Genomic DNA, 16,316 nt, shown 5'->3' on the forward strand with positions numbered 1-16,316 from the left:
ATAAGGCTGATGAAATTATGAATCGACAATATTAAAGATTAAACATTTTCCCATAAGAATAAAATGAATATTTGAGAAAATATTGAAATGTATTGAATGTTAATTTGTAATAATTAAGAAGATTCATTGTTAAATATACCGATTAGATAACTTGGACTTCGTAGATGACTTAGCCCTCCTATCGCATAGACACGGACAAATGCAGATGAGGACGACTAGTGTAGTAGCAGCCTCTGCATCAGTAGGCCTCAACATACACAAGGGGAAAAGCAAGATCCTCAAATACAACGCAGAGGACACAAACTCAACCACACTTTATGGCGAAACTCCGGAAGATGTAGAGTCCTTCACATACCTGGGAAGCATCATCAATGAACAAGGAGGATCAGATGCAGACGTAAAGGTGAGGATTGGCAAAGCAAGGGCCACATTCCTTCAATTGAAGAAAATATGGAACTCAAGACAACTGTCTGTCAACCAATATCAAATTGAGAATCTTCAGTACGAACGTCAAGGCAGTTTTACTGTACGGAGCTGAAACTTGGAGAACTACAACAACCACCATCAAGAAGGTACAAGTATTTATAAATAGTTGTCTACTCAAGATACTCAACATCCATTGGCCGGATACAATCAGCAACAACCTACTGTGGGAGAGAACAAACCATCTTCCATCTGAAGAGGAAATTAGGAAAAGATGTTGGAATTGGATAGGACATACGTTACGAGAATCATCAAACTGTATCACGAGTCAAGCCCTAACTTGGAATCTTGAAGGGAAGCGAAAAAGTGGAAGACCAAAGAACACATTTCGTTGGGAAATAGATGCAGATATGAAAAGGATGAATAACAAATGGAGAGAGCTAGAAAGGATTGCCCAGGACAGGGTTGGATGGAGAGTGCTGGTGGGTGGTTTATGCTCCTCCACGAGGAGTAACAGGTGTAAGTAAGTGGTTATTTGGCGAGAAATATTAAATTTATATTTCGAAATGAATAGTTAAGCTTATCGAAAACCAAAGAGAAATTTATACTTTAATGATAATAAACTCAGAAATGACATTGTTAAACAATGCAAACCAATAAAATAAATAATACATTTGTAATATCTCAATGAGTAAAAAAATTAGAATTTTCTGATGTTTCATGACTCAGTGTAAACCACTTCTTCAGAGAATAAATAACCAACTCAAAATTAATCTAAGTTAAATTATTTATTCTCTGAAGAAGTGGCTTACACTGAATCACGAAACATCAGAAATTTATAATTTTTCTACTCATCAAGATATTTACAAATATATTACTTTTATTTTATTGATAACAATCTACCCAATACTTAATTTATTTGAAATGATCAAATCAAACCTACCAATAGTAATTTTCGATAAAAGAAAAGATCAAAATACAAAGTATGTATATCAAAAGCAAATTGTTGCTAATAAAACAGCATTTTGTATTTGCTTAAATTTCCTAAAGTTTTTACTTATATAACTTATAAATACTACTGATGTGTGGGCATGCAGATAGTCTGGAAGCTGTTAAATGAGTTATATATTCCCCTATCCTTATTATTATTATTTCGATAGAACAATGAGAAGACGGAGTTGATCTGAAACATGTGATGTATTTGCGCTATACATTTCGAACAATCTGGTCACACATATACTTGTCAAGGCATTTTTATATGAAAATTAATAAAGGTCAAACAAATAAAAGTACAATTAAAATAACTAAATGGAGAGAAAGAATAAGAAATTGTCGCGTTATCCTAGGCTATTATTATTATTAATAGTTCATTGTTGTTGGATTGTGTCAGGTTTTTGGTGTGGAAATATATATTTAAGTTCTAGTCAGGCTAATCACATGTTCTTGATCATCTGAATTGTATTGAAATCTTGTAGAATAGACACTGAGAGGGGATCTAGTGTAGATATTCATCTAAGGTAAATTAATGTCCCATACATGTAGATGAAGTAAAAACCGAGCATTATAACAAATATTGCTTAGAGTGATTTCACGTTCAGTATTGTCATTATAGAAAATGGAACAAAAAAATCAATTGAACTAAACCTATAATATTGATTTACTTTAGTGATTACATTAATTTACATTGATAATTAAAAGACTTTGATCAGTATTTTAATATATAAAACTGGATATTCTAGTCTTTATCATAAATGAATATGATTTCATTATGAATGGTATTCAATAAATAAGAGTTTTAATTCATAAGTAGATGGATACAAAAGTTAGATTGATTAGAATGTTATCACTAAATGAACAATTAAAGAAATTTACACTTGAATCAATCAATGAATTGTATTTTTTTGTATGACAGAAATAATAAGTTTTAATGTTCAATTCATTTTTGTATTAGTTGTTTGAATCTTCTCATTGATTTAAAGCAATTAGTCCCTTTGAGAAATTTAGATAATGTAATAAGCAGACGAAGATTATCAGAACTATGTGATGATATATTAGCCCAATACATTTCGAACAATCTCATTACGCACTATATACTTGTTAAGAACATTTATATATAAAAATAAAAGGTCAACTAGACCGGAAATGGGGTAAGAGAAGACAATAATAATAATAATGTGAACACAATTTGAAACCCAATCACTCTGGACTTATAATCCAATATTACCAGGGTAGCTTTAAGGTGAGAACAAACTGTTTTTGAATACACAAAGGGGGTTTGAATTTTCGTATGACTAAGGCTTCAATAAACCTTAGTATACTCCCTTTTACACTTTTATACAACACCAGTCTAGTTGACCTTTTATTTTTATATACAAATGTTTTTAACATGTATATTATGTATGATCAGATTGTTCGAAATGTATTGCGCTAATATATCATCACATAGTTCTGATGATCTCCATGTTCTTATTACATTATCGAAACTTCCCATTGATGTTTAGGATTGCAATTGACCAGTCTGTTATTAGCATATGTGCATACTGTGTGTATTGACTCGATATTGCTTTAATTCACAAGTATCATAAGCAAAGATGGATAGTGGCTAGTAGTGAAATTCAGGATACGCGTTTCGTCCTATTTGGGACTTGTTAACTGGATGTTCGTGTTTTACTAATATTTTTTTTAATGTATAATATATCCCCTTAAAAGTTTATGTTTATCTATGCTTTACGAAATCACTTCATAATTTAATAATATTAGAGAAGAAAATTCTATTTTCGATGGAATCATTTACTTAAGCTGTACATTTTTATTTGTATGATAAATATAGGTCTATAGAAAAGATTGTACCATAAAGTGCATATCGATATGCATTTATAAATTTACTTGTTCCAGTGGAGCAGGTTATATTGGCCGCACAAAGCAATCACTTTCTAAACGCATTCCATAACATTAATCAACGTAACTTTTAAAAGAAGAATGCAAAACAATCACCAGTTAAATACAGGAGCACTTAATCGACTCTGAACACTTCGCTTCAAAGGAATTTACCTTCAAAATAATCTATGCAATCAATGAACCTGGGTCGAAGGAAGGTCAAATCAAAAACTTATTCATTGCTGAGGAGTTGGCGATCAACCAGTTCAAGTCCAAACTCTGCATGTAAAAACGATACTTCCAACCTCTAATTCTTCTTTGATCCGATTCCATTCTGTATGATGTATTAGTCTTGCTTATTTTAAATTATTGTTTTGTAATTTTAAACCGTAATCTGTTATTATTATCCTTTAACAATTTTTTCCATAATTATTATTCAGCTATTTTCATGACCTTTATGTTGTTTCCACTTTTCTTCATATTTATCAAGCGGACATTTTTATCTTTCATGATTCTAACCCGTAAATTATTTTCATCCTTCCATAATTCTCCAACCTCAATTGATATTTGAAGTCTCGGACCACTTTATAATGCAATCTTTTCTATCCTTCTGTAGACATATATTTACCATTGAACTATAAATACGAATGCACAATTTAAGTAAATGATTTCATCGAAAAAGAAATTTTCTTCGCTGAATTCTCTTTATTCAATGACATAATAATGGGTCATTTTAATTTACTTGTAATGATTCAGTGGATAGAAAATTAAATTTCTGACGTTTAGCGACTTCTTCAGAGAGCAAATACCGACTATTCACACCTACTTAGATATACCTGAATGTACACTCACATATTGTCTCACCTTTAACCTGGATAATATGACACCAGTATAATACGAATCATTTGGGCTGTATCGAATAGTTTATTTTGTTGCTCTATACTATTTAAACTTGAATTGATTTGACAACTCCTCTCTGAAGAAGTAACCTATAGTAGGTTGGGAAACACTAAAAATTTAATTTTCTGACCATTGAGATTTAACAAATGTATCATTTGTTTATTATGACTCTAGTTTGTGTCTGTATTATCAATAACAATTAAATCCAATACCTGTCATTTTAATTGTTAAAACTTCATTCAATTTATCTTGATTTATCCACTAGATATTAGTTATTCATAACAGAAAGAAACATGAACTAAGGGTTAACCTGATTACAAGCCTATTTGAAACTAATAACTTGGTATATGAGATTACAGTAATGAAATTACTTGAAAATATGGTAAGATAACCAAATGTCTAATATGAAAACAAAATCGTCATATTTATGAAATTTTCTAAAATTCACTTACATCTTTTTTATTGTATATTTCATTTTTATTCTTTAAATCAGAATTAAGACTGATCAATTTCGAACCCAATAAAAACCAGCAAAAATCAGTGATTAGATTCCAAACAATATACAATGTATATTTCATTCTGTTAAATAATAAAGAATAATTTAAACAAGGTTTTACAATGCTATGAAGATCGAGCAATTAAAGTAATGATTCAAATCTTTTTTTTAATTAATCATCGGAAATCAGGAAACATGGAACAATACAAATTCATATTTGCTTCTATGATCTACCGGTGAATTTAAAGACAATAGTTTGTAGACGGTATATCATCTGTATGATATGAATGTCCTTGGTTCAATGTTAAGCGATGTAAGAATTTAAAAATGATACATAGATCTAACTAAGTAAACAGATATGTGAAACATTTAAATATATAAGCAGGTTTTAGTCTGAATAATCTATCTTCGCAAGAATAGTCTAGAAATGATTAGACAATGTGTGTAACTAAGGAAAACCTAATTAAATTAGAAAAGAATCGTGTTCGATGAGTTGTACTGGATTTCTGCCTTACTCCTACACAAGAAAAAATCTGAAAAGCGATTATATATGTAGTTTTATTACTTGAACGGTGTGAAATGCAGTTTTAGTAACAAAGTATTTTTCAATGGGAATTAAAAATACAGTTGGCTTGAATCAACTTTTTGGGGTGGACACGCTGACATATAGGAGTAAATAATTAGTTTAGAGGGCGTAAGGTGTAACTGATATTTTCCATGTTAAACCTCTAGCTAGAAAACTAAATACAAAGGGAAAATTCGCAGTGGGTTTCGTTAGGTAGAGGGGGAAATTTGCAGAACATGGACGAGATTGGTACACTAATTAGGGTAATGTTGTTTGTGTTGAGGAGCCTCCTAGGTCTTGGGCTTTTTACCAATCACCTCTAACACCCTGACTTTCGAAACCATTATGTGATGTATTAATGCAATAAACATGTAAGGATTGGTGAAATACATTTATTTCCACACTGATTATTCAATCAAACTGATACTAACAGCTTATAACTATATTACAAAGTATAACATTCAGTGATTACGGAAGAATAGTCTTTGGTGAACAACTAGCCCATATATTTGGGAGATCAACTAAAATGAACTATGCAGAAGTTTTAATTCAAATAGTCAAGTTGATCAATAGTTTTATTTGAGAAAAAGAATGTAAACACACTGTTGTTCTTCCATATATCCTAACTTACTTAGAAATATAGCCATCGTACTGTAAATCTATTTCGGAGTTTTTTGTTGTGTTCTTATTTCCATAAAACAAGTTAGGAGAACTACTGTAGTTATCGTGCAAATCCAATGCTTCTATCAGGTTTGTATACTGAAGATGAAATCGCCTTCTATTTGAACTAATCACATCGGTTTTAGACTTCTGAAATAGAAATATACAAGACAAAACTTCCAGGTACTATCAACTTTGAAAGAAACATGTTATACATTTCCCTATTGTATTTCCCTCCTAATTAATCAGTTAAATGTCAACTTAGTGAGCCGCAACCCACTCACGTCTTCCAAAATATGAAATCCTAATTCATACCTAATCAGTATAAGATTCAGGGTTGAGAAGCATTAATAACATCTACACTAGACTGGGAATATATGTTTCCAGAAAAAAAATAAGGGGTTCAAGAACAAAGTATTCTATGTATTTAAATAATTGACGTATACTAACTTTGAATAACTTATGTTTAATTCAGAAAAATTCATCAGAAAATCCCAGCATACCAGAAAGATACAAGTTAGAAAGCATGCAAATTTAAGTAGAAAAAAATTAGAGCCATTATAACATGATCCGCGAGAGTAAACAAGTTCATAAATAAATATAAACAGTTATGATACATTGCACTTAATAGGTTTACTGTGGAAAATTATCATCAAGTGAACATGTACACTTGACATAGGAGAGATAGATCGTATTTTTTTAAATCTACCTCATCCACTTGAAACATCGTGTAGTAACAAGGCAAAGACTAAACAGGATTAGACCTAATTACCACGAAAAAGGCTCTCATTAATAATAATATCTATCCTGAAATGATGAAATCCTTGATCTATTCTGAAAGAACGGAACTAAAGCTACTGATTTGCTAATAAACCTTGAGAAGTTAACTATTAAAATCTTACTATCATTCTAGAACTTCACAGAGCGTTCTACGAAAATGAGGAATTATTCTTCATGTTAAAAGTTTCGCCTTCGGTTTTAGGAGTACTTACGTATGTGTTAACGGACAAATGTATTTTTGTGTTTTATAGGTTTAGAGGGAAGGAAGTTCATCCCAAACATGCTAGCACTGCTGATCAAGGCGATTAAAAGACTGGATTTTGTTAGCACATCCATCAAATAAGCCTGAGTCATTAGCGTATGTTAAGTCAGCGAGCGAAACTCCTAGTGATCAATCCTTTGAAAAGGCAATTAAGGAAAATGTTAATTTTAGGAAGACGTTGACAACGAGACTAAATAAAACTGGGGAAGGTGGGTCACTTTGATAGACAACACTTGAGGTTAACAGTTTGCCATAAGCTCTAACTAGATTGATAGTGTCTAAGTAGAGAGCCTTTACAAGGTTGTACTTCATTGGTACGACTTTTAATGACAAACATTGTTATAAAACCTATCAGTCAGCAGAGCTAAATGTCAACTCAGTGTCAGGAGATATAACTATAGTTGAGTGGTTTGAAGCTATCTCCTTTTCATATCGGCGATGTTTTATTTATACAGCTGTCTTGCAAATCTGATCTACCTCTTTCTTTTGCATGCCCTTTGGCATGATAATTTGAACAGCTAAGTCAGGAAAACATCGCCGGATCTGGTACAAGTGCATATCGATTTCTGTGTTTACACTTCATAATAGTAAATCGACGGGAAATCGATAAAAAGAAAAGCAAAGTAGTGAACAGACTGAGAATAACAGTAGCAGAAACTGAAAGTAAAAAGTAAATAAAATCGGGCAATCAAGCATTTACCGTCATATCGCATTTAGGACGTAAATAAACATAAACAAAATAAATTCACCTACACTAGTTTAGCGTATTTCCGAGGGATACAACCGTAAGTCTCCACCATCTCCCATCGGTTGTGACGTATGATGGATAGCCGTCTGGCAACCAGAGAGAAGCCAAACGGAGCAGAAGTCCGCTCTATGTTACTCTATGACTGTAAAACACGGTCTATGAAATTTGAGGACATACGTAGGCTGTAGACTTTTGATCATAAGTTCCATTAAAGAACAATTTGAGCATCATAGAACGACCGAATGAACGATGTCGATACAAAGTATTAAGCATAGGTCGTTTGATGAATTTACGAGTCTTTATCAGCTGAGATTTGAATATGCGTTACGTGTATCTACTACTACTACTACCTCTAGGGGAAAAGTTTGATGGTGTAGGAGTAAGTTGTAAGAAAGTTAAGAAGGAGCTAAAACAAAACGTGGTATTAGTCCATGGAATTTCTGGACTGGAGGTCCGAGTTACGCTAGTAAATAAAGGATATCTGGTTAGAGTCCTTACGATAACCACGATCAGTGGTTGGAACCTTTGGGTGGAATGGCTCAGAATTATTCACACTGGGAGAGGTGGATTCACTCTTTATCTCACTTTAGATCATGAGTTTCAGTGTTTCTTCATACATACCTTTTCATTTTATCTTGTCAAACCATATTCTTAATGTTTGGTATTTCTCACTATTACTACTTTTAAAATTTCTTAGACTTCTTTGATATTTATCTTGTGGTGATATAGCGACTTAGGAGAACAAGCACTTTTGCCAGGCTCTACATTGATTATAGCCAACAGACTGAAAGAAAGCAGTTGTTATTCGGATCCTAAGACAGTAAGTCCACACTTTTATAAACAGTAGATGGATATATAAATGGCAATCTTAGCGTATGCGGTGAGAGAAAACCATAAAATTTTCAACTCAACATCCATCTACGATCTTGCTTTAAACTAAACCAAGTATACTTATCTGTTTATTTTTTTAGAAATAAACACACTGCGATAGACGGTTCGCTTTTAATTTTATGTCGTATAACATTCTCAACCATATATAACGACTGTCGTCCCGGGTTTCAGCAGAGATGTTCGCATACCTCCCTCTACCCACATAGACTATCCACAACTACTTAGTGGACTTATGCCATGTCTTGGTTTAACCAAAAACAAATATCACATTTAGAACAACATGATCATATTTATATCCTATAAATGTCTGATATTAGATGAAACGACAACTAACTTGGCCAAGTAAACTATTAATGTACAGTGGATATCACATGTATTCAGTAGGTAGCCAATAGGAAATCTTTGTGTCGAAACTAAATAACAGTGATAATGAAAGTTGTGGTAATAATAATAAGCGGACAACAATATGATGCAATAGTTTCACTTACTTCATAAAAATAATCTAAATGTAGAGAATTGATTCTTTCTTGAATATTTTCGAAAGAATACATTTGTTCATGCTGCGCACTATCAAATGATATCACATCACTTATGTTTGTAGTAAAAATGAGTTTGTATGATGATTCAATAATATTCTGCAACATAGCGAGTGACTTTATGAAACTCTGCAGACATTTTTAAACGGAAAAGTGTAACGACAAGTGAAAACATATAAAAAATGGTCGTATATATTAATGGATCAGTATAATACAAAATAAATATATGTAAGGAAAAAAACTTAACCTACTCCTTTGAGTGAAATACTGATAAATATACTAGCTTGTCTGTTAACAATCTAGAGCTATACACCAAGTTTGTATCATAAGTAATACTAGTTGGTAAGATTTATCTTTATTTTGTTGATATTCAGAACTAAATGTATTCTGCACCAATCTTCGTTTTTGCTCTCTTTAAGATTATTCAATCTTTGTTGACACTATGGGCTGCTTGAACGAATCCTTCGATAATGTCTGTGTTTATTAATTGATTACACTTTGACTAGCCGCAATTTCTAGAATGTACTCTACTGTATCTGGAATTCGTCACATGAGAACGTTTCAGTATCCCAATGCTAATGTTCACGTTGAGACTCCAACCAAATGCTAGAGCGTTATTCATTAGACCATAGAGCAACTATTGCCGTCAACATTTTCAAAACATATTATATTTATCACCAGTTGTAAAGGTTTGTGTCATAAACAGTGGGTAGCAGTGGGATTCAGGACGCCTTCTGCGTTGTTTTAGATTTCCGTTTTGGATGAATAAGTGGTGATATTAAGACTGATACTCAAGTCTATAGACCCATGTATCGATAGTGACAGATCAAATTTAGCCCAGAATACCGACAATAGGCAGTAAGTTCCGGGTTACAATATCAGTGTGAAAAGCGAAACTGAGATGCGAGTACACTCAACTGACAAATCCCAAATAGGATGAAAGATATATATTGGATTCCACAGTTAGCGACTGCGTTCATAATTACTGAGGCACAGAATAACTGAGAATCGAACTCCATAATCAGCAACCGCGTAATGAAATTTCTGAATGATAATTCCTCATTCATATATTACTCGTCCTGATAACCATTATAAAATAACTTTCCAATGGTGTATACATTTCAGAAGATAATGTGAAGCAAAGACTACAGTTTATTACTGTACAGCTCAGACCCCAAAGCCATAGGGACACGAGGCGAATACGAACGGATATATGAATGTGGATGAATGAACAAGATTTAAAAAGCACATACATATGAGCAAGCGGATGAATTACTGAACAATTTAAGTAACTGGCTTTTTTGCTAGTAAGAGGAATATGTCCGTAAGCTGTAACCCGTGTTCAAGTATAGATGCAGATAAAAACATGATAGTTATAATACAAAGATACAGATAAACTATTAATAACCGAATGGCATTATCGGTTACACAAGTTAATTGAAGGACTTAATAAAATCAAAGTATAGAGATTAAAATGTAGGTGAGGTACTATAAACACAGGCTCCATCCGTTATATGGGTGGAGTTGCATACTCTGAACTTGGTGATCTAATCTCGAAGCTTCGATTGTCTTTGTGCACAGGAACATTAACTCAAACTCCAGATAGAAGTGAGTTATTTGGATTTATCGACACATAAATAACAACTTGTTCCTGTCAAGCTTGATTTGAATGGATTGTTATTACTGTCTAGAAGAGCAATGAAAGTTTCACAATGAAACCATTCAGGTCAGGGTACACAACTCTAACAAATCGTCTATACTATCCATATGTTCTGATAGTATATAAACGAATACTTTGTCTAAGGCCGCAGAATAACAGCAAGATTAAATTGTTAACAGTTCAACTGAGCATAACTAATAGTTTCATTATTTCACGGAAACATAAATGAAGTTGTCATTTGATATATAAACAAATGGGATAACTAATCATATGGACGTATATGCAAGCATTCCTGAGCGTGGATTAGTGCAAAATTTAGTTTTTATTAGCACGTTTCATTGGTAATTATACGGCAATTGACAAACTGTTAAATACGGAATGTCTAAGAAGTCTCACTCAAATAATAGCTAACTAAACGAAATATACTGTTTCTAATAAATCATCCAGATTCAAACCTAGCGTAACCATCACCGCGATTCGTATATTGTTTAGATAAATCCCCAGTGCGCATCAAAAACGTAGACGATAGATCAGAGATCTCACCTACTAAAAAGCTATCCATAGAACTGATAATAAATATGGTTTAAATTGTGACTTGGACATATATAAAAAAGTGAAATACGTGAAAAAATCATCCAACTGTTTGCCAGTTATAACAAACTAATTACTAAATAAAAGCCACTCCACATCACATACCCCAAAAGAGTTTCCAAAATCACTGGTGTCTTCAATCCAAAAACTAATTTCTTTATACGGACTACTGGTGTACAAAAAGTTTATTATCCATAGTTCAATCTGTCCCAGGATTCTTTGGCAGTAGTCCTGAAATAACTTCAACTGAAAGTTTTCAAACGTGAAAGAGGGCCATATATATAATTCTGGAGAAAGCATGTCAGTGGCACATTTGTTTATTTACTTTAACTCATTTATCAAGCTCATATTTATGCACCTGATGTCTAATACATAGTTTTACTGTTGTAACCTTGTGATACTTATAACATGAACATCTAAACTGGGATAAGTGGAAGAGGACTCAAACTTGCTGCCTGAAAGTTGAAAGTCGAGTGTTCATAATAAATGTCTTCGTAAATATTCGGTACTCAATATCTTGGATACGTATTCAATTAATTTTTTAAGATTAAATAATCGAAGTAAATATATAGCAAATGTGATCACTGGATTTTTAATTTGGAATGCTTAAGCCAAAACCTTTTGTCATTAAATTACATGACAATTTTATTCGGTTAATTAAAAAGCAATCATCGCAGCAACAAGAAGTTTCCTAAGAAGATAAAAATACACAGTAAGTAACAGATGATGGATAGCGTTTATTTATTTGGATGGATGCTTTCAGTGACGTTGGATGGTTTGGATTTGCCACAGAGTTGGCTAGAGTTTTGAGGTATTTTAGGTCCCAATCACTCACAAGACAGCTGAACCGTACGTTATTTTGTTAGACAATATAAGCAAATTCTCGTCACGTTTCGAGAATACATAATAGATATATGGATTTGAGAAAAGGCTGAGTTAGATGTCAAGCCGTAAAAGCCAACACGAAGAAACTCTCCATTGGCAGTAAGCCTTGAATTTAATATTACTCGGGTCTTTAACATTGCACTGAGTTGTTAATGTCGAAAATCAGTCGTTTCAATGAATTACGTCGGTATCTTTGAAAGTTATTATCCTATGATTAATAACCTAAAATGAATTCGTTCCCTTTTCTTCGATTCGCACTTAACAGTCTCTCTCATCTTACGAAAACCTAGGGCAGAGAATAATTTTGGCATTATCTTTTTGCAACACAAGAAGCTTACTACTAGCTGAAACGTAGAAATTTATATACCAGTTTGAGCATTTCGGTAGTATAGTCTATTCTTAACTAATGAGTATATTTGGTATATTTTTCGGTTCTACATTACTATTTAGTGGATTTCAAAGGTTGAAAACTGGTTTCCATTAACATTTATCAGTATTTTTTGAAAATAATTCGGAAATGGTTAACAAAGTAGCCCAAATTAGTGTCGTTGCAGTCACGAATACCAAACTCACCTCAGTACGAAATGTAAGTACATTTGCCAAACGGAAACCATTCTTGGAATATCTGATGAGAATGTCTAATTTTGAGTGTAAATTGTCAAGGTCGTCAAATGTAATTTTTTGGAGATTCATTCACTATCACTCAAAACGTATATCGGTTTTAAATTACGGCTGAAATAAAGGTTCACCAAATATCCATAGTTATTGAGACAAACAATATTTACGATAATGATAAATACATAAACCGTAACATGATCGTGAGAAAGCGACAGAAGTACAATTAGTCACTAAGTGAACAAAATGAAACTATCGAAATACTCAGTATAACAATATATCACTAGTATTTTACAATTATCAAGTCAGGTTAGCCATACATAGGTAACCGTACGCACAGATATAATATGATTAAAATTGTTCTTTTATGGAGTATTCTTATGTATAAGGATAATATTTATTCCAAAAACATAGATACCTGTTTGAAATGCTAAAGTAAGATATCTCTCAATCGGCCACACATGTTATGTGTCAAATATTAGGGCCATAAGTAGCTGGATAAAAACATACCATCTAACATGGTCTTGAGGAGTATCATTGAGCTACTGAATGGTTGATACAGGTTTTTCGAGGAATTGACTTGCATTTGCTACAAATGACTATAATTATTGAACTTAAGACTTAGTTAGTTACGTTTAACACTTCGTTTTCACATGAAAATGATGAAACACATGATTTAAAATGTAATCTAGTAGAGCTCTGGGGGTTATTATGTCTATTAGTGCAAACCACGCACATACTGTTTATTTGTGACTGTAACTAGATATGTTAATAAACAAAAGAAAATTGGCACTTGCTAATTAAAGTGCCTACTTGAACATGGGCAATAAACGCCGCGTTTTATGGCTAGTCTGCTTTGAAAAACACCTCATTGACTCACAGGAACGTTCGCAGTTGCTGATCCTATGGTTGGTTAGTTTGTGGTATATGACAGACAATGCCTCGCTGAATAGACTGTTCACATAATTCCTAATAACCCAAGTAACAAATTGAGATTATAACTTTCATGCTCGATATTTTGGGTTTACTAAAGAATATTAAGAAGATCCTGCATTAGAACCAGGTTAGGAAAGAAAATTTACCACAAATGACTGCAACTTCAGTGTGAGAAATTCAGTAATTTAGAAGAGTTCGAGGGGGCCATATCCCTTGCTTTAATAGATCAATTCAGAAAACTTTCCCAGACAGTGTTTCAATCGAAGTTCTATTTTGAATAGTAGCACCAATCAGAACTTCACGGTTGGCAGTAACTTAAAAAATCAACGAGCAGTACAGTAAAGACACTATTTTTTAGGGCTAATTACAATATCAGTATTACTGTAATCTTTTAACGAGTCCAGTTTCAATTCCAAAACACACGTTAACCAGAGGATTTATAAACTGGCATCCTGATCAAGAAAGCTTGTGCTCAGTCGGATGGTGTTCACTAACACTAACTCAGACTCTATATGGTTCTTGAGAGAAGTTGATCTTGAGTGTTTGTATGAACTAATGATTCCTTAGACCGCCTGATTTTGATTTCCGAATACAATACGTTCGTTCGTATTCGCTTAATTTTATTTTTCCTTAGTTACGTTATTTCGGGGATTCTAAGTTCGTATAATAATTCAAATACTTCTAATCATCACATGATCCTAGTAAATACACAGCGATTTTACGGTTAATTTCGAAATTGTCAAGGATTTGGAATGGAATGACTTCGATAAACATTAGGAAGGCCAATTCCTTTAGAATATATGACAGACAAAAGCACATCAAAATGAAACTTAGTGGTGTATGTATTTGGCTAAAGGCACAGGCCATGGGTAACAATACAAGACTCATTTAAATCATAACGTCATTATGGTAATCAACAGAATGTATAAAAGTTTGGTGAATGTAACCTAAGAGATCCGAGCATATTTGGTTCGTTAGGTCACGCTGATGACTTGAAAGTGACTAGTGTTCATCTGGGACATTTCACGAAGATTTATTCCGGTTAATATATGATAATAAATGTTGGTTGTTATAAAAAATGACAGCAATTGTAACAGAATGACTGAAATGATCACAGGTACATAAATAGAGGATTAAACCTATGCATTAATGAACAGTTTCAAGATTTACCACGTTATATCAACACAAAAACGTAACGTTAGCAGGAGGTAACAACAAGAACGAATAAAACTTTAGTACCAAAGATCAAACAAATTCAATGAAGGACAGTAGAAATGACTGTTTCTCATATTCAAGCCTTGTAGCATTTTGAATAGTTGACCCAAAAGAGACAATAAGCGGAAAATAAATGGAAGAACGATGACAATCTTAGCAAACATTTTGTTAACCCCTCACTTTCACGGATACAAACGAAATTTGGAAGAAAAGTGGATTATTTGAAGTGACTCTGTTAGGAAAATGGATATTTTGGTAACACTGAACGACAAAAGTCGACTATTTGCTTTTGAGGTGAGACTATAATTTATGGACGACCTTTGAGCGACGCCAAAGTGACCACGAGAGTGAACAACTACTAATTAGAACTAAATGAGGGTTATAAAGTAGTTTGAATTCTCATTTACAGTTGATGGTTGGGGTTAAAAATTAGATCCAGAGTTTTCATCAAGAAGTGACATCAGCTATAATTCCAAAACTCTATTAAGCCAAATGTATAGATGAATTCCGCGCCCGAATTCGTGACTTGTTATCTTGTATCTGATTCGTTCGTCCATAAATTATAGTCTCGCCGCTTTTGATTGAAGCTAAAAGCTAGGTGTTTATTTCGGTAACTCTGCTCAAAGAGAAAATTTTGGTATGAATCCCCCCTATTTTCCTCGATTGGCGCAAAAGACAGGTCGATGTATTTTTGCCGATATCCACAACAAATTCAAGGCATGTAGCCAATATTTACCCTAAACTCCTGCTGTTCGATGGGATGAATAATTCTAAAGTTCGAGTTTTACGAATGACCTTAATGTCCGTCGGGGTTTCTAAACGCATCAAACTATTTGAAAAACACCACTGTTTAGTAAAAATGTATATGGGCATTATCAAACTTACCTAACAAGCGATAACAACTGAAGCACTTGTATCGCGCGGAAGAACGGTGTTCAATGAACACTAATTACAAGTGCGACAGGTAAATATTGTTGTTTCTTCGGTCACATGTCTCGATATTTATAGAAATTTACGATGTTATATAATATTTGTTTATATCTATTTCTTGAGTAAATGATCTGTTCCACATTTGTAGATTAACCATAAAGTGACAGATTCAGTCTTCAGTAATAAGGATATTAGGTTGGTGAACCTGTGTTAATCCTGACAGATTGCCTTCCAGTGAAGGTCCAGTTTTTCCTTGAAAATATTCGCTGATGGGGCTGATACCACTTGTTCGGGTAAGGCGTTCCAATCATTGACTACTCGATGTGAAAAACGGGACCCCACTTTA

The 16,316-nt window shown here is 33.2% G+C and overlaps 1 protein-coding gene across 1 annotated transcript in view; it reads right to left on the reverse strand.

Annotated features, from left to right (window-relative positions):
• The window catches only part of MS3_00002394 (uncharacterized protein), a 108,995-nt gene extending 93,015 nt beyond the window's left edge, over nt 1–15,980 (reverse strand). The window contains exons 1-6 of the mRNA XM_051209966.1: nt 15,926–15,980; nt 12,848–13,006; nt 11,495–11,635; nt 9,091–9,267; nt 5,893–6,071; nt 4,653–4,779 (exon numbers count right to left, since the gene is read on the reverse strand). Of these exons, the coding sequence (XP_051075449.1) occupies nt 4,653–4,779; nt 5,893–6,071; nt 9,091–9,267; nt 11,495–11,635; nt 12,848–12,967 (744 nt within the window). The 5' untranslated portion in view covers nt 12,968–13,006; nt 15,926–15,980. The remainder of the gene's footprint in view (nt 1–4,652; nt 4,780–5,892; nt 6,072–9,090; nt 9,268–11,494; nt 11,636–12,847; nt 13,007–15,925) is intronic.
• Nucleotides 15,981–16,316: the final 336 nt, after the last annotated feature.

Source organism: Schistosoma haematobium, chromosome 1, assembly GCF_000699445.3.
Source record: "Schistosoma haematobium chromosome 1, whole genome shotgun sequence".
In the NCBI taxonomy this organism is placed as follows: Eukaryota; Metazoa; Platyhelminthes; class Trematoda; order Strigeidida; family Schistosomatidae; genus Schistosoma; species Schistosoma haematobium.